The 24,222-nt window shown below is 33.0% G+C and overlaps 1 protein-coding gene across 5 annotated transcripts in view; it reads left to right on the forward strand.

Moving 5' to 3' along the window:
- Positions 1–24,222, forward strand: part of LOC140443479 (ras-GEF domain-containing family member 1B-like) — a 1,395,894-nt gene that overhangs the window by 1,174,968 nt on the left and 196,704 nt on the right. For all 5 annotated transcript variants that reach the window (XM_072534788.1, XM_072534789.1, XM_072534785.1 and 2 more), the window contains one exon: positions 6,464–6,523. In XM_072534788.1, the coding sequence (XP_072390889.1) occupies positions 6,464–6,523 (60 nt within the window). The remainder of the gene's footprint in view (positions 1–6,463; positions 6,524–24,222) is intronic.

Genomic DNA, 24,222 nt, shown 5'->3' on the forward strand with positions numbered 1-24,222 from the left:
ATTCTAATTGTTTTGTGTATTTTGTGTTATAATAAATTTTTGTAAAAAACTGTAATTGTTATTTAAGTTTTATATTTATTGTTTTTTTATATTTAAAAATAAATAGATTTTGTGTTTATGTGTAAAGTTTGCTCATAAATTTTGCAGATAAGAAATTTTGCTTATACATTATCTAGTTGAAAATATGTGTTATCTGTACAAAGTGTTAGTAGCTTCATGATAGCTGATACATTCAGTTTGGTTTTTGTTGTCAGTGTATCATCCCTATCTAGTTTGCCTCTAATTATTTTTTTAAAGTTTTCTCCAATGGTAAATTGGTGAAAAGACTGGTAATATCAAAACTGACTAGCTTATTGTTAGAATTGTAATTTATTTCTGCTAGTTTTTGCAAGAAATGTGAGTTTTTGATAAATGATGTATTGTGTGCTACAGGCTGTTTTATGTCTAGGAAGAACTTTGACGGTCTGCTGCAAGGAGAACCCATGCTGCTGCAAATCAGCCTGAGGGTACATTGTCTTTGTGAACTTTGGAACTCCATATAAGTGTGGTGTCCTGCTGTAGTGTGCTGCTCTTTGGTAGTCTGTCAGGTATTAATTTGTGCAATGTTTTATATATTTTGTTTTCCAGTTAGTTGGTTTTGTCTTTTTTTAGTTTAATATAAGGTTCAGTTGTGACCAATTCTTGAATTTTCTCCTAGTATTGGTATAATTACAGTTACGTTGCCCTTTTCAGCTGGTAATATTATTATGGACTCTTATCTTCTTTTAGGGCTTTGATAGCTTTGAGTTCGTCTTTACTAATTTTTTGCTTTTGATTTTGTATTTTTCTCCAGTTCCTTTTTCCATAGTACTCTATCTTCTTTCTTTTCACATATTGCTAGTAGTTGACAGACTTTTTTAATTGCAACTGATTATGTCTAGTTTAGGAACTTTTGGGCGTGATGCAGCATAATTTAGAGCTTTTGAGATCATCAGGTTCTCTGTTACGTTGAACTCTTTGATAGATTAACAACTGTTGTGATGTTAGTATTATGTCTTAGTCTCTTTGTCAACCATTTTCCATCCACTCCTGAATGTAGGTGTCTCCCAATTGCTTCCATCTTTCTCTATCTTGCGCCAATCTAATCCACTGTTTGCGTGCCACTGTTCTTATGTCATCTACCCATCTTTATTGAGGTCTTCCCGTGCTTCTTGTTGTCGTCCTTGGTCTCCATTCTAGAATTCTCCGTGTCCACCTGTTGTCATTATATCGGGCTACGTGACCTGCCCAGCGCCATTTCATTTTTGCAATTTCTTCCACAATATCCCTAATCTTCGTTCTACGTCTTATCTCGGTGTTTCTAATCTTGTCTCTTAGTGATATTCCAAGCATGATTCGTTCCATTGCTCTTTGCGTTGTTTCTAATTTTTTAGCAGATTTTTTGGTAAGGGCTACTGTCTCCAAGCCGTAAGTACAAACTGGTAGTATGCATGTGTTATACACCTTTTTCTTTAAGTTTACAGGAATGGAGGTGTTTTTCAAGATATATGCTAATTTGCCGAAAGCGCCCCATGCCAGTTGTGTTCTTCTTTTAATTTCAGCATCTTGATTTGGTTTTCCTAGTTTGATAACATGACCTAGATATACATAATGTTCAACATTTTCTATGGTATGATTTTGTATTGTTATATTTGTCTGGTCTCGGCTCAGTATTTTTGTTTTGTTGTAGTTCATTTTTAAGCCTACCGCTCCTGAAACTGCATTTAATTGTTGTAACATATCATTTAGTTCTTGGATATTATCGGCTATTAAAACTATGTCATCTGCGAATCGCAAGTGGTTTAAGTATGATCCGTCGACGTTGATACCCTTATTGTTCCATTCTAGTTTCTTAAAAATGTCTTCTAGAGCAAGGGTAAATAGTTTGGGAGAGATGGTGTCTCCTTGTCTTACTCCCCGTTGTAGTTTTATGGGATTAGTTTTTGTGCTTTCGTCCAGCTTTATCTGCATGGTGGCATTTTCATATATGTTTTTAATTATGTTAGTGTATCTTGAATCTATACGTGCATTTTCTAGAGATTCAAGCACTGCCCATAATTCGATGGAATCGAATGCTTTATGGAAATCGACAAACGCCATATGAATTGGAACATTATACTCGGTGCATTTTTCTATCAGTGTTCTTACGGTGTGCAAGTGGTCTATGGTACTAAAATGTTTTCTGAATCCAGCCTGCTCGATAGGTTGATAGAAATCGAGCTTATGTGTTAGGCGTTTGGTTATGATTTTAGTTAGTAATTTATACAGATGTGAGAGCAAGGATATTGGTCGGTAATTCTCGATGTTTGCTTTGTTTCCTTTCTTGAATAGTAAAATGACTTCGGAGTTGTACCATTCTTGAGGAATCTTTCCTTCATCAATTACTTTATTTTAAAAAAAAGTAAAGTAATATGTCTTAGTAGGTTATTGTATTCGTTGTTACTTAGTTTTCCATGAGGTTGTTGAATTTGTTAATGTGTTTAGTTCTTTATGCGTTGTATGTGTTCGTGTATTCTATGTGCGTGCAATGTATTATTCTATTAACGTTAGAATTTAATATTTTGTAATATTCTGTAATATTCTGTAATAGAGAGAGTTTTCAATACTTAAAATTTCCTGTTTTGAATAAAATAAAATATAAATTGAACCTTTCTTATTGAATCCTCTACCTTAATATGGCTAAATTGGCTCTGTGTAAAATTTTGTCCAATTTTCCTGCTGGAATATAATGGTCTTAAATTCAGGCCCTTCTCTGCATGAGCCAATTTCTTCTACAAACAATCTAACTTTCTAAAAACTTTATTAACACAAGGCCCATACCTGTTATATGGCAAGGTTCTGAAACTACTTTCGTGGCATATCTAATTTAAACAAGTATTATGTTTGTATATTATCTAATATTTAACCAAAGTAGAGAGGGATGATACACTGACAACAAAAACCAAACTGAATGTATCAGATATCATGTAGCTCCTAACATTTTGCACAGATAACACTTAGTTTCAACTAGATATAGATTTCTATACGCAACATTTTGGATTAGCCATGGGTTCATCCTTATCTTCATTATTAACAGATATATTTATGAAGGATTTCGAAGATAACGTTGTACACAAACCAGACAAGCAAGCCACAATATGGTGGAGATATGTAGATGATGTGTTCTCCACTTGGCACTACGGATCGGAATTATTGAATAAATTTCTGATGGACATAACAATAAAGAAGAATCTCACCATCGAATAAGAAAACAATAACTCACTTCCTTTTCTGGACGTGCTCATAAAAAAAGAAGACACAGGGTATGCAATCAAATTACAGATTGACCAGCGAATTCGCACCTCTCTCACAATAACTGAATTTTTGAAAGATAAATGTCGAATGATACAAGAGACTGAAACCAAACAGTGTATAAATAAATCTAATAACTTTAAACGAAGGGAAAAACAAAATCTTTTCTTGTCAACACATGACAAACACATTACCAAAAATGCCTTTTTTGTGCTATATGCTGATATTTCTGATGACATAACCCAAGGTAACGAAACTTCTAGCCATTCTGCTTTAACATTTCATTCTCCTGTCAAACCACAAATTTTACTGTCCACAAATTTTACTTTATCTATTCCTCTCAAACACCCCTTTTCCTGTTTGAGTGACTCAAAAACTAATGTTATCAAACAATTTCTTAATTTGGAGAGAAAACTGGAGAGAAATCTCGATCTGAAACTGCAATATCATGACTTTATAAATGAATATTTAAAACTTGGAGATATGTCGATTGCACCCAACGAAGACAATTACGGATTTTTTTTCATAACCGTGTTATGAAAGATTACTCGACCACTACAAAATGGAGGTGTACGAACTCATCACTCTATAGCCTCCCATAAAATTATTAGACCCTCCGAGATATAGTAAACTGATCACCGGCATGCTTTGGAGATCACTCATCACCCATTACTTGGGAACTTTGATCAATGAAACCAATGATCATACTGCAGAAATAAACAGGCAAATAGAGATTGCCAGATCAGCATTTATACGAATGAAGCCACTCCTAACGTACAAAAATCTAAATTTGGAGATCAGACTACGTACCATTCGCTGTTATATATTTTCAATATTATTATATGGAACTGAGACTTGGACATTAAAAAAATTCAAATTAAAAAGAATCGAGGTTTTCGAACTCTGGTTATACCGCAGAGTATTAAAAATATCATGGACTGATAGAATTACAAATAAAGAAGTACTTGAGAGGGTTGGTAAAGAAACAGAACTAATCACCACTATACAAACCTGAAAACTGTAATACCTAGGCCACGTGATGAGGGGACCAAAATATGAAATTTTGAGACTCATCATACAGGGAAGGATTCAAGGAAGAAGATCTGTTGGCCGAAGGCAGAACTCATGTTTGAAGAATCTACGTGATTGGTGTCAATGCAGATCGATTGATTTGTTTAGAGCAGTAATTTCAAAAATAAAAATAGCCATTATGATTGCCAACCTCCGTAGGTAGACGGCACTCTAAGAAGAAGAAACTCATCACGTCAGATAGGTAAACTCATCACCAGCATTTTTGCACTAAGGCGCTGGTTTCTAATGCGGAAGATTGTCTGTTACCTGCTACACTCCTCGTTTATGTGGTAATTTATTAACTTCAGAAATTATTTTAAGCAAATTGCTTTACAATATATATTTATATCGGGTTTCTTACGATGTGGCCTATTAGACGTATCTGCCAATCTAAACGCTTTTGAGATCTGAAAATCCAGTTACATAGGTTTTCGATAATGAACTTCATAATGAAAATATTTATAAGCATTTGCTGTTTCCGTTTATATCGGAAATAGTCCCCAACTTATTAACTAATTAGAATACTATTATGACAGAATAAATCAAAATTCTACAGAAAAGTACAGTTTCCTGGCATTATCTTGTGAAAACAGCAAAAAATTAAAAAATTAAAATGTCATAAAAACTTAAAAAACATGGAACTAAATTTAAAATTGTTCGCCAATATGAAAATGAAGAAAACTATGAAAATTTGAAAGATTACGAAATCTATATGGGTAGGCAAAAGAAAATAAATAATATATGTAAGTACTAAAAATCAATAAAAAACATTACGTATTTTTTAAGGTGAGAAATTGAAAAAAATGGGTTTTGAATTTCATAATAATAATAAGCGTAGAACTTTAAAAAAGAAACATTTTATTTGCAGTACTTTTACATGTGAAAAAATACATTATTGAATTATAACAAATGATCCATTTATGGTTAAGTCAAAAAAATATTTGGTTCTTCAGCTGGTATTGCAAAACTTAGTATATGAGTACAATTGCAATTTTACACAGAAACTAGTTATTTATGATGATTTTCCAATCCTGGCAGTTAAAATTTGTATCAAAAATATCTAGCAAGAGAAATGTAAAGTATTTCTTAACAAACTTTAAAGTACAATATTGACATACATTTGTGTTTAGATTTAAACTTCAAAATATGCAGGGTGTTTCACTCTACCACTGTTCACGAAACATGGAAATTGTGTCAAGTAAGAAAAATAACGAAGTTCTCTAGAATGAAGTGGTCTATCACCAAAAACTATTTTCGTCTATACAAGATATTGCATATGGCATGATTTAGGTTGTTTTTAATAGAACACCATCTTCAATATTTCACCAATTCGAACGTATTATTATTACCGTACTTACTTTTCTTAAATGGATAATGCATCATACATATTTTATATACATCATTTGGTTTGTATCTAACAATTTGGTAAATATTAATTTTCTTATTCTTATTTCAATTAAAATCCAGAAAATAACTAACTAACTTAATTTATTAAATGGTCTCTGATGTAAAACTATCATTAAAAAAGTTCTGAATGAGGTTATAACAATGTGACCTTAACAATTTAATCAGAAATCTAAAAATATAATATCAGAAAGGATAATCTACTTAAAGCAACAAAGTAATCCGCCACCCATGCAAAACAATTAAAAAAAAAACCGTATAAAATCTTCTCACCAGATGTATGACATACACCCTTTCGTTGCACAAGTCCACAAAAGAAAATTCGATTTTAGAGACCTTCGTAATTGAAATTTGAAATTATTTATATCTATCATTTTTCGTCCGCGTTGGCTCAAAATACACAAACGTAAAATTTATTATTGATTTATCTACTTTTATTTATTAAAAAATTTACGCATAAAAGTTGTACTTATCGTATCTAACTTATATGTTAATACATAAATAGTCACTCTTGTTTGTTATTTTGTGTATTTTTATACCTTATTTTAATGTTTTATTTTCACTATGTAACAAGTTTTTCGTATAGCACCAAAAATAATAGTGTGTATTTATTTTGCTTGCCAAATTTTTTAGTACGTCTGTCCAAATATCTAATAATAACCTTTTTTATTATTTTTAGCCTACCATTTTCGGTACGGTAGCATCTGACCTCGTACCAAAAGACTGTTCAAATCGAAGGGTAAGCGCTTTTTACTTTTAATTCTTTTATATAAGGGTGTTAGGTATAATGTATTGTGGAAGTATATTAAAGCTAGATGTTTCAGGATTGCCCTCCAAAATCTGAATATAGCATTTCCACTATAAAATGTCTAATATATATATATATATATATATATATATATATATATATATATATATATATATATATATATATATATATAGAAAAGAAATTGTAGTGTTAGTATAGTCCATGAGATGACCAGTGGAATGGACATGTTTGGCTAATGCACAGCGGTCAGGGTGAAGTCGAGAATCACTTTTGTGTAGTGTAATACGTGATTTCAATAATTGAGATGTAGAAATTGCTGCAAGAGACGCATGGAATGTTGTAGACAATGTTACTAAGCCTTATATAGAAGACATAAGACAGTTAACAAGAGAATGTAACATTAAGAGAAGAAATTACTATTTAAATGGGAATAAGCCACAATTAAAGGTTAAAGTACGTTTATTGACGTATCAATTTCCACTTCGGAAATCGTTCTCAAAATACAAACATTAGTAAATTTTACTAATGTTTGTATTTTGAGAACGATTTCCGAAGTGGAAATTGAAACGTCAATAAACGTACTTTAACCTTTAATTGTGGCTTATTCCCATTTAAATAGCAATTACTTTAAAATGCCACAAGAAAATAGCTTCAGAACAATATAAAGAGAAGAAAACACAAAACTAAAAAAGGTAGTTTTTCAAATAGAAGAACGGCTTGAAAGTTTGGATTATACAAGGCCTGAACATAGATACAAATATCCCAGAGACTCTAAAACATGAAATAAAAAATTTTATGCAGGTAGAATTAGCAGTGGATGTTCAAATAGAGAAGGCTGTGAAGCTGGGAGAAAAAGTCAGTCTGGTTGAGCTTGAAAAGGAAGAGGACAAAAGAAAAGTCATGCGAAACAAAAGCAAATTAAGAAACCGAAGAAAATGTCTAGTTTATATCAATGATGACCTGTCAAAGAAGGACAGAATTGTACAGAAATATGTCAGACAGAAAGCGCAAGAACTAAGAAAGGAAGGGAGAAAAGTAAAAGTAGGATATAAGAAAATATATTCCGATCAGGAAATATGGCGCTGGGATGGCATGAACCAAACGTTGGTGGTAGAGACCAAAGCAAAAAACTAAGCACCAGCACGAAAAGGAAAGAAATGAAGACGAACAATGCGAAGAAAAGGATTACGAACTAGGAAAACGAAACAAAACAAGACAGTAGTACAAAGGTAAAGCCGAAGAATGACAAGATACATTTAGCTACAAGGAATGTCAGAGGAACCTTTTATGAAGGTGCGCTAAAAGAACTAATGAATGAGGCAAGGAAGTATAAAATCGATTTAATGGCTCTTCAAGAGACAAAACAATTAGGATCGGAAATAACTGATATAGAAGATATGGTGCTCTTCAAAAGTGGAGGTAAAAATATAATGCTTGGAACTGGTTTTTTAGTAGCAGAATGTATCAAGGACAAAGTGATAGCTTTTAATCCTATCTCTGATAGTATGTGTTCAATACGAATTAAAAGTAAGAAAAGGAATTGGAGTATAATTAATATTCATGCACCGTCAGAAGACAAAGACGACGAAATAAAAGATCTTTTACTACGAACAGCTAAATGATGAATACGAGCGTCTACCTAAACGTGATGTAAAAATAATAATGGGTGATTGTTATGCTAAAGTGGAAAAAGAACCTCTGTACACTGCAGTAACTGGTAACTACAGTAAACATGAAGTAACAAACGATAATGGTCAAAGACTTATTGGATTTGCCATGGAGAAAAACATGGTGGTGAGAAGCACACAACTAAAACGAAAAGAAATATACAAAGGTACGTGGGTCTCCCCAGATGGAAGGACGGTGAATCAAATAGATCATGTTATGATTGAAAGTAAATATATGAATATCGTTCAGAAGGTAAGAAGTATGAGAGGAGCTGAAATCAACTCGGACCATTACCTCTGTAAAGTCACATGTGGGAGGAGGCTGGAAGAAAAAGAGAAATCGAACAATAAAACGGAGAGAAAGTATTAAAAAACTTAAGGAAGTAGAAATAAAAAATAAATATGAAGAAGAAATAAAAAAATTCTACAACAATGTGACCAAAATTTATAGACAGATCAAGCCTGGGAGCAAATTAAATCTGCCGTAGGAGAAGCTAGCGAGAAAATAGTTAAGTGCGACACCAAGAGAAGTACAAACAAAGATTGGTTTGACGAAGAGTGTCAGGCGATAGCAAAGGAAAAGAAGAAGATCAGACAACAAATATTAACATATAATAGAGAGTGTAAAAAACAAGAATATAGAATAATACGAGGAAGATTGAAAGCTCTGTGTAGAAGGAAAAAGAGATACCACAATGAGTTGAAATTAAAAGAGATAGAAGAGAAGTTTAAAAACAAAGAGGTGAGGTCGTTCTATCAAGAAGTTAAAAAGATGGGAAAAGGTTATCAAAGCCACTGTAGTTATATGAAAGGTAAAGACGGAAATTTAATTAGCGATCCGGCAGAAATAATGACGCAATGGAAAAAACATTTTGAAGAATTATTACAGAGGAGGAGGTGGTGACAGCAATACAAGAAATGAAAAATAACAGAAGTCCTGGTAAAAATGACATATGCATAGAAATGATCAAGTTCGGTGGAGAACAACTACAAAGAAAAATATATCAGCTACTAGTGCAAGTATGGGAAAAGGAAATAATACCATCGGAGTGGTATGAGGCCCGCATATGCCCTCTGCATAAAAAAGGAGATAAACTGAAGTGTGACAACTATAGAGGTATAGCCTTACTAGACACGGTATACAAAATCTTGGCAAGAATATTGAGAAATAAACTAAATTGCTACACGGAAAGAATCCTACATGAGTATGAGGCCGGCTTTAGAAAGGACAGATCTACTGTAGACCAAATCTTCTCATTAAAGGAGATACAAACGAAGTGTTATGAAGGTAAAGTTCCCCTGCATGTTTTGTTTGTAGATTTTAGACAAGCATATGATAGAGTCGATAGAGTCAATATGTATCGAGCAATGGAACATTTGGGTATACCAAAGAAACTGATTCGGGTAGTTAAAATGACATTAAATAACTCTACGTGTGAAATTGCTTGGCAGGGTCACATATTAGATCAATTTACGGTTGCAAAAGGCTTGAGACAGGGAGATCCTTTATCCACTATATTATTCAACTTAGTGTTAGAAACTATAATCAGAAAATGCAGCTTGAAGGTGGAAGAAACGATCATGAAAAATGAGCACCAGTGCTTGGCATTTGCTGATGATCTAACGATCCTAGCAAAAACCAAGAAAGAATTAAGAAGAGTTGTGAAGAAAATCATGGAAGAAGCACAGAAATTCGGATTGGAACTAAATGAAGACAAAACCAAATATATGATCATGGGATTTATAGAAAGGAAAAAAGAAGACTTTAGTGTGAGGTCTGTAAGTGGTAAAAGCTATAGTTTTAAAAGGGTGGACAAATTTGAATACCTCGGTGTAGTTTTTGATGAAAATGTAAAGATAGCTCGAAGCCAGAATAGCAAAATAGAATAAAAAATTAGGTAGTTTAAGAGGCCTACTGAACTCAAAATACGTTTCTAGACAAGGTAAACTCAGAATGTATAAAACAGTAAAATAGCCCCACAGTAACATATGCCGGTGACACATGGACATTAAATAAGAAGGAAGAGGATACTCTGGAAAGATGAGAAAGGAAAATATTGAGACGCATATTCGGAGGACGGAAGACAGAAGATGGTTGGGAGAGAAGAACCAACAATGAATTAATGGCTTTATACAAAGAACCTACCATTACCAAGTTCGTCAAGGCACAAAGAATCAGATGGTTAGGACATGTGGAAAGAATGGCAACAAACAGAATGCCTAAACTAGTAATAACCAGAAAATTAATCGGCCCCAAAAGAAGAGGTAGACCCAGAACGAGGTGGATTAGTAAAGTGGAGAAAGACCTTAAACACGTGAAGGTGAGGGACTGGAAAAGAAAAGCACAAAATAGAAGCGAATGGAGAAATATTGTACACCAGGTCCTTCAGAGTAGCTAAGAATATTGTATATGCATATTTAAGTTAAAGTTTTGTTTAAAATAATTGTAATTAGTTAATATTAGGATTATGTTTTAAAAAAAATGCCCTAGGCCTTAACGGCCTGTTGTGCGTAAAAATAAATAAAATATGATCCTAGAGAAGTTCTGTGATGGGCGCTGAATAAGGAAGGAGTCGCCTGTGAGCTATGAAAATTGTGGTAGATATACATATTGTATGAGGGAGTAATGTGGCGGCCGTAGCTCAGTATTTATTTTATTGGCGTAACAGTTCATTGCTTATAATTTTGTATTAATTAAAAATGCATATATTTTGTATCTGTTTATCTTTATGTTAATATTGCTAATGTGTGATGCTCCTGCTTAAGAACAATAAATAATATTACCTAAAAATTTTAAATCATTTGATAATAGCCAATATAATACATAAAAGACTATTTGGATGAAGTTATAAAAAAATTTACTACCATTTATTTAAAAATGTATGTATAAAAGTTTTAATTATTTTAATTATTTGTACCACAATTGTCAGTAGTTGAATTTATTACCTAATATTTAAAATTAGTCAGTAATAAATTTTATTATTATTCGCCAAATTCGAACTTTGTTTTAGTCATTGTGTGGTTACAAGTACCTTATATCATCTGCTACAGTTATAATTTTCTTAGAAAGGATAGTTTTATATTCTACGGATATTTCTAAATGCAGTTATTTATTATTTCAGTGCGCTCGGTAACCCAAAAACTTTTTCAGCCATATCCAATTTAACATTAGGTTGAACAAAAATTTAATTTCGCCAATATATTTCTACATATTGGGCTATAATAATTATAAATAATACTTTCCTGCCAGCAATGTGGAGAACGACATTGATAGTCTTGTATTACTTAATTATTTTAGATTTCAAGTAATAATCTTAACGCAATTATTGTGTTGTAATAGTATATTACATAACGTTGTAAGAAGCTTATTACATGCGAGTAAAAAAGTTGCGCGAGAGCCGCTTAGCGGCGAGCGCAGTAATTTTACAAGCATGTAATAAGCTTACAACTCAAGTTGTGTACTATATTTTTTCTACGATTATTTTCATTTATAAAAATAAAAAGTATAACTTTTATTTATTTAACAAAATTCGGGAACAATTTAAATTAAACATTTATTTATAATAATTAATTGTAAAATTTTGGCAATTATTTATAATTATACCCTTATCCGAGTTTGGCTGTTGTTCAATAATACGTGGTGAATGGTGAGATGACGTAAACTGTACGGTGTGTTCTTTTTGAACATTGGTATTTTCAGTGTATGTAAAGGTCTGTAAATTACTTTTAATTGAATTTATAATTTTATTGGCTTTTGACGTCTTATTATTTATTGACTCATCGATATATCCTTCGCCCGTTGTTAAAGATTTCCATCCGCCATGTCGTTTAAGAGCCATTAAATCACCACCAAATCTACCAAAATCGTGGCAGAAGTTCGTCTTAAACAGTAACCTGTGTACATTTTGGGATCTGGTAACTTTAAATATTCGGCTATTTGTTTAGGAACACCGCCTATTTTATTTAATCCTACCACCTGTTTCGTACATTTACCTCTTTGATAAATTAAGAAAAAATTGATTTATTTGCGGATCGCTAATCTGTAGTCGAATTTCTATATTGTTTGCAGATTTTATAGAAATTTCCGGAAATAACGAAATATCTACATATTTTGGTTTTCGTATCAGGAACTTTAATCAATAACATGGTACTTAAATCATCAATGTCACAAATTTTAAGATTTTTTAACTCTTGTTTCCTACAAGCTCCACATATTCCAATAATTGCAATAACCTTAAAAAAATATTATAAGTAGGCACATTTATGTTATACTTTTAAATAACATACCTTTATTAACAAGTATTGTACATCAGGAGCACCATTTAAAAAAAGTTTTATTTTATCAGGATGTAAAATTTTAGATTTTTTGTTTTTAAACCTTCTGAATGCCGTTTTAGATTAGCTCGCAATTTCGGTTAATTTTCAAGATTAACATTATTTTTCAAAGTTCTAACACCTCTTAGCATAGAATATATTGTCCATAATGAGGATGGTTTAAATTTCTTAGCGATTTCTCCAGAATAAGCCAAGAGTACGTTTTCAGAAAATGAATTTACATTATTTGTTGTACGCCAATCCATAAATTGCTGATATACCTTTTCATATCTTCCTCTAGATTTTTCGGGTAATAGGTTCTCGGTAGTGTTCGCAGCTAACTGCATAATATTGGGTGGTGTGCTACTAAATTTATCTTCACTATTCGATGAACTCATTTTATTTATCTGTATTTAAATTACCACTATATTTAAACTGACAGATTAATAATTTTTAATCTGTCAAAATAACGTCTGTTAATTCGTTTCCATGGTAACTCGACCAACTGACTTACAAGGCTTATGTGATATTACACATTTTTATAGAACTCAAGCGTAATTTTTTTTATTGCGTGCTAGTCAGTATCTGTTTTGATGTATTTACTTAGCATCCAAATAGTAGGTAATATACAATTTACTAGTAAGAGAGTAGAAAAATAAATTTCTTTGTTTTATAATTATATAATTATATTCAATTAATAGAAAATATTCAATAGTCGATAATTTTAGCTTTATTTATTTCGTGTAATTTATTTCGAGTTTTGTTTCTCATTCTAAAAACATCTATTGGATTATTTATTGACTTGTCTTCCAATATTTCAACTATCCTTTGGTTCTACTAATTTTTCCAATCCAAGCCAAACCAACAAAGGTTTTGATTTCTGGCTCATTGATTTATATTTTTCAGTTGTCTTCATTGTTCGGTGGATATCCATATCTAATTATATATTAAACATAAAAGTCAAACCTTTACTACCAAGAATAAATTGAATAATGAATCTAATCGTAGGTTGGGTAGTCTTATAGTCAACCTGCACCAGTAGTCAGACAGAAATCGTTTAAATTTCAACTAGCTAGTGGTCGGCCATCAATTTTTTAGTTATTATTAAAAAAAGATGATACAGTAGGCAGTACAGTAGACTAGCGCGAAGCTTAATTCTTTGTTTTCTATAGGTATGTTTAAAATTTAAATAATATTTTTAAAATTAAACTTTATTATTTATATTTAAAGAAATATATATTATAATAAAATATTTCAATAAATTATTATGTTTGCTCGTAACGTCACCAGCTAAAAATTTATCTTTGAATTTAATTGCATCTTTCATTAATAGATATTCTGTTAATTTTTTACTTCTCATTTAATGTCTGAATTTTGTTGGTTATTTTTCATGCAGTTTTTAGTTTAAACCCACTTAGAATAAATATATGAAGACTAGAAACGAATTAATCGAGACTAGTGAATTGATGAGAAGAACCGCTATTTTGTGAGGCTACCTGTGACGCCTTCTCCTTGCGGCGCTAGTTCCGTGACGCTCGTCTCAGCAGTTTACTATGCAGAAAAAAAGTAATACAACACTAGTATAGAAGCTTTCCTTTAAAAAAATCAATCTAGTTGTTAAATTAGGAACAATTTTTAACCGTAAATGGTAGGGGGTATTTTAAAAAATGTATAGATATACTTTTATATAGTAATTATATTAAGAATGCATCATTTTATATGAAAATACAACAACAGAAAGTCAAACAGTAAAAAAAAGTGGTACAGTAGGCAGTAGTATTTATTATATGCTTATTCAGAAATCTCTTCTAAAGTATAAATATGAAAGTTCAACTTACAATTTTTTACTGATATCTCTTTTTGTCACACTTTAATAACATTTTTGAGCTGATTATTGTAAAAATCCGAGGTTATATTTATATGAAATAATTTTAAAATGAGAAGAGTATCGAATAAAAATTAAAGCCTTATTTCATAATTAAAACCTAAACTAAACCTTAACTAATGGTCACTTTAGACTAAAGTATACTTTAATGTTACACCCAGTTTCATAATATCTACACAGCTCCTTTTATTATTAAAAGTAAACTTAGGTGTTTAAATTAGTAGGTTAGTAATTGCGTTTTTATCAATTTTGATTTTTTTATTTTAAAATTGTTAATTGTTATTAATTATGTCTGTATCCAAAAAAAGTAGTTCTTTAAATTCCACAATAGGGGGACTTTTACTTATTGAAGAAGTATCCAAATATAAATCAATTAAGTATAGAAACCAAAAAAAATATTAACGGAAACTAGAAGTTTTAAATAAAGATAATGATCTAAGAGGACAAAGAAGGGAGGAAAGGCCAATCATGAAAGATATCAAGGAAAAATTGGAAATTAGAAAATAATTGGAACCGTATTGGAAATGCTAACAATAGTAATAAGCCTAGGCCATGAAAGGTTAAATTTACAGATAATGATAGTCCATTATTTATGTTGTGCAATAAGAGAAGGTTGTTAGCACCCAATTTATCTAGAGTCCAATTGAAGGATGACATATATGACAATATCAAATAAACTATTTGAATAAAGTGAGAGAGGAACTAGAAAAACGTAAAGTACTTAACAGGGAACTAACAATAAAGTTTATTAAAAAAGTTGAAACTATTATTAGTAGAGATAGTTCAAACACTCCTGACCATGGAGCTGCGCGAAGGCGTAGTCAAATTCACGTAAAGGCAGAGAGGTTCTATTGTAAGTGGAATTATACAGTGCATAATACAATGCGTTTCGCATGGAAGTGGGGACTAAACCAAATTTTGTCTACTGCGCCATGGTCAGGAGTGCTTGCACTATCTCTACTAACCAACAACTTGTCGCAAAAAACGAATAAAGGTGACAACAATAAATATTTTTTATACTAATATTGCTTCTTTAGATGCTAAGTTTGCTGACTTTATGTCATTTACATCTCTAGCCCCAGAGTACCTAATTCGTTTGTAAAACTTAATGGTTATTCCATTTATCGTAAAGATCATTTAGATCGAGTAGGAGGTGGAGTATGTGTTTACTTTCATAATGGCTTTTTTTAAAAATCTAAGATAAGATAAGTACTGTAGACCATAATCTGGAAGGTATTGTATCTCTTATGTTTAAAATTATCTTTCCTAATAAAGTTGCTATGCACCTCCTTGTCATCTATAAACCAAACATTTTTGTTACTCTCACCAAATCAATGTGTGAATTTATTGAAAAATGTAGCAGTGAAAAAGAAAATTTAATCATTTGTGAAGATTTCAATTTTAAAGATTTAAAATGGCCAGTTCAAACCCCGCTTATTTTAGATAATGCCAGTGTTCCGTTTTACAACTTATTTTTTCAAACTAATCTGAACCAATTTGTAACACAACCTAATAGATATCATCAAGGTAATACACCTTCAGTTTTAGACTTAATTATCACTAATGAGGAAGAACTTATCAGTGAAATTCATTATCTTTCACCAATAGGTATTTCGGACCATGTAGTTCTTCAGACACAAACTCAATTGGACATTACTGGAGCAATAAATGAAAAAATAGTCAAAGAATTTAGTAAAATTGATTATATTAAATTAGATCAGTATTAGCGTAGTAATTTGGCCGGATTTAGATGGTTATTTATGTAATGATTCTTGAAATAAATATAAAGAAATTATATATAAAGAAATAGATACATGTTCTTTAAGGTACACCCTTAGAACTAATCCCAGAAGTTCTTCGACTGATCGCAATGACAAAAAAAAATATTTTATGGAAAAGGGTAACGAAAAATTCATCTGAGGAAAATATACCTATTCATTGATATATATATATATATATATATATATATATATATATATATATATATATATATCTTCTTCTTCTTCTTCAGCCTTCATTCATCCATTGTTGGACATAGGCCTCCTCCAATTGTTTCCACGCTTCCCTATCTTTTGCAATTCTCATCCATTGCTTTCCAGCTACAGCTGTTATATCGTCTATCCATCTGTTTTTGGGTCTTCCCACGCTTCTTTTTGTTTCTCGAGGTCTCCAGAATGTCACTTTATGAGACCATCTGTTGGTGTCTTGTCTTGCTACATGTGCTACCCATTGCCATCTCAATGTCGCTATTTTTTCCATGATGTCGGTTACTTTAGTTCTTCGACGTATTTCGGTGTTAGGAATTTTGTCTCTGAGGCTTATATTTAACATGGCCCTCTCCATGGCCCGTTGAGTTACTCTTAATTGTTCTGCCATTTTTCTTGTTATTGCCATAGTTTCCAATCCATAAGTTGCAACTGGTAGTATACAAGTGTCATAGGTTTTTCGTTTTAAGTGTATTGGGATTTTTCTGTCTTTTAAAATGAAGCTCAACTTCCCAAAAGCAGCCCATTATAATTGTGTCCTTCTTTTAATTTCTAGGGTTTGATTTTCCTTTTCGTTTTTAATTGAATGTCCTAGATATATATATATATTGTTCTACCTTTTCTACATTGATGTTATCTATCGTGATGTTTTCTAGGCTGTTGCTTAATATCTTTGTTTTGTCGAGATTCATTTTTAATCCTATTTGATTCGATTTGTGATTTAAATCTTGTAGCATTGATTTTAGTTCATGGATATCTGTGCTTATTAGTACTATGTCGTCTGCGAAACGCAAATGGTTAAGATATACTCCATCTATTTTTAATCCCTTTTCGACCCAATTTAGTTTTTTGAAGACATTTTCTAATGCCAAAGTAAATAATTTGGGTGAGATGGTGTCACCCTGTCTCACGCCTTTGCCAAGGTCTATTTTCATAGTTTCCAGATCGTCATCTATTTTTACGTGAAAAGTAGCATCATCGTATATATTCTTAAGGAGGGCAGCATATCTTGAATCTACTCTGGCGTCGTCCAATGCTGTTAAGAAAGCCCATTTCTCGATACTGTCGAATGCTTTGTGATAATCGACAAATGCCAGATGTAGTGGTATGTTGTACTCTATTGTTTTTTCAATAACTGTCCGGATTGTTTGCAAGTGATCGATAGTGCTAAAACCCTTACGAAAGCCTGCTTGCTCCACCGGTTGGTATGCATCTAGCTTAGCTGTCAATCTATTTGTTATTATTCGGGTTAGTAGTTTGTAAAGGTGTGACAACAAGCTTATTGGTCGGTAGTTTTCTATATTTGCGGCGTCTCCTTTTTTATGGAGTAGAATGACTTCCGCATTTTTCCATGCTTTTGGTATTTGTCCTTCCAATAGGCATTTATTCAGTAATGCTCTCATTGCCTCTTCTAATGCAGTGCCTCCCATTTTTAGCATCTCTGAAGTAATTTTATCTTCTCCTGGTGTTTTCCCATTTTTCATTTGTTTTAGGGCGGCTCTAATTTCTGATGTTATTATTTCAGGGAGATCCTCTGAGCCCACATTTAAGATATGTTTTGTTGGTATACCGGGGTTCGGAATAGTAGAAGTATAGAGCTTCTCGTAAAATTTTCGGATTTCTCTAACGATCTGTTCCTTATGCGAGCACAATGTTCCACGGTCGTCTTTTATCTTTATGATTTTATTCCTGCCAGCGGATTTACATGTTTTTAGTACTTTCATGTTCTTATTGTTCTCTATGGTTTCAAGAATCTGGTTTGTTCTATAAGCTCTGAGGTCTTTTCGAATATTTTTCTTAACGCTTCTGTTGAGCGCTTTATAGTCCGGGTTATCTCTGTTCGTTCTTCTTCTTTTCTCTATCTGTTCTAGAGTCTCGGGTTTTAGTTTAGCTTCTTTTTGTTTTCTTATTCTGCAACAAAGTTTCTTAGTGACTGTTTGTATGTCTTTAGTTATTTTCTCAGCTAGTTCATCTATATTCTTGTGCTCAAAGGTATTTGCTACTAGTTTCCGTGCTAATTCCTCTTGATATTTCTCTTTATTACTGGCTAGGATGTCTGCCGTCGGTAAAGGGTTTGTTGTTAATAGTTTTCGTCTTTCTCTCTTTACGTTAATATGTATATCGGCACGAACTAGTCTATGGTCACTGCCAGTATTAAATTTGTTCAGCACCTCGATGTTTTTACATATTGATCTATCACTGGAAAGGATAAAATCTATTTCATTCTTAACCTGGCCGTTCGGGCTACGCCATGTCCACTTTCTTTGTATTTGTTTTTTATAGAACGTGTTCAGGCAAAACATTTTTTCGGTTCTTATGAAATTTGCTAACGTCTCTCCTCTGGTGTTTCTGTTGCCTAGACCGAAGTTTCCTATGTAGTCTGAGTCGCCTGGTATTCGCCGCCCTATTTTTGCATTAAAATCTCCGGTGATGATAACATAATGTGTTTTTTCTAGGTCTTTAGCTCGCGTTATATCTTCGTAGAGTTGTTCTATTGACTCGTCATCCGCAGTGGAAGTTGGAGCATAGCAATGTATTATTTGTAAGCTATATCGTTTATTCAGTTCTAATACAAGATATATCACTCTTTCCGACACTGCTGAGTATTTTACAATCTGGTGTTCTATTCTTCGGTTGACCATGAAAGCCACTCCTCCTTGACCGTGGTTCTCTTCTGAATTATATTGGTATAAAGTGTGCCCAGATTTTAGGGTGGTCTTTTTCTCTCCTTGAAGTCTCGTTTCACATAAGCTTACAATATCCCATTTAATAGCCCCTAGTTCCTGCTCTAATTCCTCTAGATGGTCGTTCGTTCTCATGGTTCTAATGTTGTATGTAGCAAATTTAAATTTTTGAGAATTAATTTGTTTATTACTGTCATGTATTTTCGATCTTCTGCCTCCCCCAGAATCCGTGAGGCAGTCCATATTGGAGTGGGATTCTGAGTTATAAACTCTACCCACCTGGGGTACTTTATTTTTGAATCTCCTATATATATATATATATATATATATATATATATATATATATATATATATATATATATATATATATATATATATACCCGGTATTTAGGCGGCACACGCCCTTCCGGTAGGGATCTATGGAGGAGTTTCACCGAGCCGCAAGCCCTTATCTCTTGCCGTACTGCTCCACCATAGGCCGATCAGATACCAGCATATTCTAGACTAAGCCGCAGATTCATTTAGAATTTTAAACTGCTGCGTTAGCCTTTTTGTTTTCTGTACACCGAGCTGGGGTTTGAACTGACATATCTCGCATTGAAGCGAAGGAGAAGCCAGCCGCCCAGCCCGCTTGGCTATCCGATCGACCCGTATTGTATCACGTATTCATTGATAATTTTTCAATAAGCTGACAAAAGATTTAAGCTTGTCGAGATGTAACTATGTATGAAAACAGAGTTAGTTTCAGAGGTCTCAAAGCGTTTTACAAATACGTGAGATCAAAAGTCTGTTCAAAAACTGGTATACGTTATTAGAAAAATCTAATGGTGAAATATGTTTAAAAGAAGACGTTTGTGAATTATTTGCCGAAACATTTTCCAATGCATTTAAAGTTGATTCGGACGCTATTTTTCAGATGTGCCCTTTCTGACAGAATAATGGAAAGTTCATCCACTCACCATCATCATGACTGCAGTGTTCCACGTGCAGTAAAGTCAAAAGTAAAGGGCAGTCAAAATCGGTTTCATATGCCGACGATTTAACGTTATATTACTGTCCAGATAGCGCTAATACTCTTCAGAATAACCGTAACCAATTAATCAGAATGGAGCATAAAATGGGCTATTCCAATAAATACGTATAAGTGTTCTTTAATGTGGATATGATAATCAATATGTAACATATTTTCTGAATGAAGTTCCTCTGAAATCGGTACAGGAAGTTAATTATTTTGGTGTTACGGTCCACCAAACATTAAGTTGGTCTACTCAAACAGCAAAATAGTTGGTAAAACGAACTCTGCTTTATACTTTATATCAAAAGCTTTTCATAGAATGCCTCCAGACTTGCTTTTGAAACTCTACATAAGTTATGTCAGACCTCACCTAGAATTTACAGTGTCAGTTTGGTCACCCCATTTGCAAAGGGACATTGATTTATTAGAATGAGTACAACGAAGAGCTACTAAGCTACCTTTTAATTATGGAAGATTAAACTATGAAACCCGACTAAGAAAGCTCAAGTTGTCTCCATTAACTCATAGACGAGAAAGAGGTGATACTACTTATAGAATTCTTAACGGGGATTTTTGAGAAACATTAAACTTTCTTAGTATTGATAAACTGCGTCAGACTTTCACAGCCATCGTCTAACTTGTTAAACTGTTTGTTCGGGCTGTTAGGCCGTTGTCTTCTGAGATTAGTTCTCGACGTTTCGCCAACACTAGGGGTTGGCATCTTCTGGAGATGTTACTGCTTCGCTTGTAACCTGAAAATTACGATTTGACGAAAAATACACTTTTTCCGAATTATTAATTGATTTTTGACACCAATTATTTAATTTTCAATGACAAATATTATCGTCAAATTTTTGGAACTCCTATGGGATCCACGATTTCCCCTATTCTAGTCAACTTTGTACTAGACGATCTTATTAATGAGAGTATCAAGAAGTTAGATTTCTAGGTTCCCATTGTAAAACGGTACGTCGACGATCTGATTTTAGCAGCCCCGCCGGACAACACGGTGGACACCTTATCAGTTTTTAACTGCTTTGATCCTCACCTACAATTTACATGTGAATTTGAGGTTGATAACAGTATCCCGTTTTTAGATATGAGAATTATTCGCACACCAGATAACAGATTAGTCATTACCTGGTACAGAAAAGAAATGGCTAGCAACTGTTTCTTAAATTACCATTCGACACATCCAATCAGATTTAAACTCAACCTGGTACAAGCCCTTAGCCTTAGAGTACACATGTTGACACACCTGCTTTACAAAGAAGAATCTCTAAATCTACTGAAGTCCATTCTCAGAGATAATTTCTATCCGACATCCATCATCAATAAATTTCTATATTCCAAAAGCTATGGGCAGTCCATTATTGAAACACCCAACGAGCGAACATTAGCGTCCATTTCTAACAAAATACAGATGAATAAGTCCCCTCTCACTCCTGAACAAACCACAAAATATGCTTCGCTCCCGTACTTCCCACAAATCACTAACAAGCTTAACGAACTTTTCAAAAACTTACATGTTAAAATAGCTTTAAAAAACACCAGAATCTTAGGAAAGTTTTTTTTCGAAGACAAAAACTCCATTGGCCCCTCTAGAACAAACTAATGTCGTCTATCATATACCCTGTGTAGAGTGCAACTCCTGCTACATTGGCCACACCAGCCGCTCTCTTCAAGGTCGACTAACGTCCCACAAAAGCGACATTAGGATTTCTAAACCATCTTGTGCCCTTGCACAACATGCTATTCTAACTAAACACAGTATCGATTTCATGAATACCAAAATACTGTGCAAACAACAAAATTATCACAAGCGATCCATCCTTGAAATGTGCCAAATTCTAAAACATCCAGCGTCCCTAAATAAAAGAACTGACATCTACAACTTGAGCCAAATATATAACTCTCTCATCATACAAAACAAATAAAAAAACCCCTTACAAGACATTAACTTCATTCCTATTCTTCTTCCTTTTTTTTTAAGAAAAAATGAATCCTTTTTTAAAAACGGTCGGTCCCGTTTTTTTTACCAATTCCCTCGAAAATCGTACCTCTCTGCATTCAAAATAAACACATGTTCCAAAACAAGCCGCATGTGAAATTATGACATCCTACAACGGATAAAAAACAATCAAAAAGATTAGTGTGGTTTGACCCTTGTGTTGCAGTTTCGCAACTGTGTATAAACATTTATTTAATATTAAGACTTTTTGTGGTAGTTTTGATTCTCCCCGTATATCAAGATTCCATGTACAAGGGTGCATCTGAGTTAAAAACTACATGTTACGAGACGGGCAATCTGCAAAATGACACAGATGTGTATTTGAGATAAGCGATGCATCTACAAAATCATAGTCGAGTTTTATCTCTCAAACCACACACATGTGTATGAGCGTTTGGGTTAAAGGTACTTAAGGTACTTGGCATTGGTCCTTTGACCGAGAAAGTCGTTTTGTGCAGAAAAGTTGCATTATCAATTTTGTGTGGTTTCTGTGCGTCGCTGAAGACGATTTGCGATAGCTGTGATGCTATCTTTTCATGGGGTAAAGTACACCTTATAATATTTGTTGTCAAAATTACATTGCTGCATATATCAAGTACGTGCATTTGGTATATTTATTTGATATTTGTTTGGAACTTTATCGCATTTGTGCCGCGATCGCGATTAAACGTTGTCAATTGGACATTTTGCATTTGTTTTGTTTTATGTAATATTTACTGTATCCTTATTTTTTTTGTATTTTGTCATTACCGATTATACTTTGAATTGAGCTTATTAATATTTGTATTTGTATTTGTCTCATATCAATCATACTCAACCATAGCAATCGAAATCTTAAATTTCTTTGTTGTTAATGTGTTCTTAAAACCTAATCATAAACATCTTTGTTTTGGTTTGTAAATGGTTATCTTTTTGGTGTTGTTTCATATTAACTAATATTTAAGTTTATATCCTTCTTTAGTTATAATTGTATATTGGGTTATGTATATTTATGTTTAATTTCACCTCTTTTTAAAATAGAGTTTTATACAGTCCACTGGCTTTGATTTCTTTTCTTTATTTGAATATACATACCCAATCCGAAAGGGGGAAACCAGCGAGTTCTAGATTGAACAGAATATCTTCTCTCTCTTTCTGATGACCCAATTGTTATATTGAGGTCATCGTATGTGCAGAACGCAACATAATGGTCCTTCGAGCCGGATTTTCTTCTTCTTTTTCTGTTTTTTTTTGTGTGTTTAGGGTTCTCTGATAGCAGATACCTTTTTTCCATGTTCTTTTTCATGTCCAGTTGCGGTTTCCTTGAGGTAGGAGCCTTGTCGGTTATGACAACCAGTTAATATGTCGTTGTTTACGGTTTCCTTATGGTAGGGACCTTATCAATTATGATAACCATTTTATTTGTCTTGCTCACGGGTTCCTTATGGTAGGAGCCTAGTCGGTTGTGATAACTATTTGTTGGGGTATTTCTTTTATCTGGAAAAGATACCCAGTCGTCTACCGAAAGACGATACCTAGTCTGCCGAAAGACTATTTCGTTGTCGAGGTTCTCTTATGCTAGAGACCTTAATGCGGTTATCACAACCATAGTATAGTCGGGTATTTCTTTTATCTGAAAAGTTACTCAGTCTGCCGAAAGACATTTTACTTTTTACGTTGTACAAGGTTTATTTACTGTATACCCTTTTGCGGTTATCATAACTATATAGTCGGGTATTTCTTTTATGTAAAAAGATACCTAATCGTCTGTCGAAAGACGATATCTAGTCTGTCGAAAGACTATTTCTGCTTTACATTCTTTGTTCAAGGTGCTCTTCTGACAGAGACCTTCTTTTTGCGGTTGTTATAACCATTTATTATTATATAATTTTTTCTACTTAAAGATACCTAGTCTGCCGAAAGACTATTTCTTTTTTTTTACATTGCTTTCTTGAGGTTCTCTTTTGACAGAGGCCTTGTTTGAGGTTGTTATACCCATTTTATATTACGGTATATCTTTTATACTAAAAGATATCCAGTCGTCTGCAGAAAGACGATTTTGTACTTTACATTAATTAATTTTCAAGGTGCTCTTTTTACAGAGACCTTTTTAGGGTTTTTATAACCAT

The sequence above is a fragment of the Diabrotica undecimpunctata genome, chromosome 6 (genome assembly GCF_040954645.1).
Source record: "Diabrotica undecimpunctata isolate CICGRU chromosome 6, icDiaUnde3, whole genome shotgun sequence".
NCBI classification, from domain to species: Eukaryota; Metazoa; Arthropoda; class Insecta; order Coleoptera; family Chrysomelidae; genus Diabrotica; species Diabrotica undecimpunctata.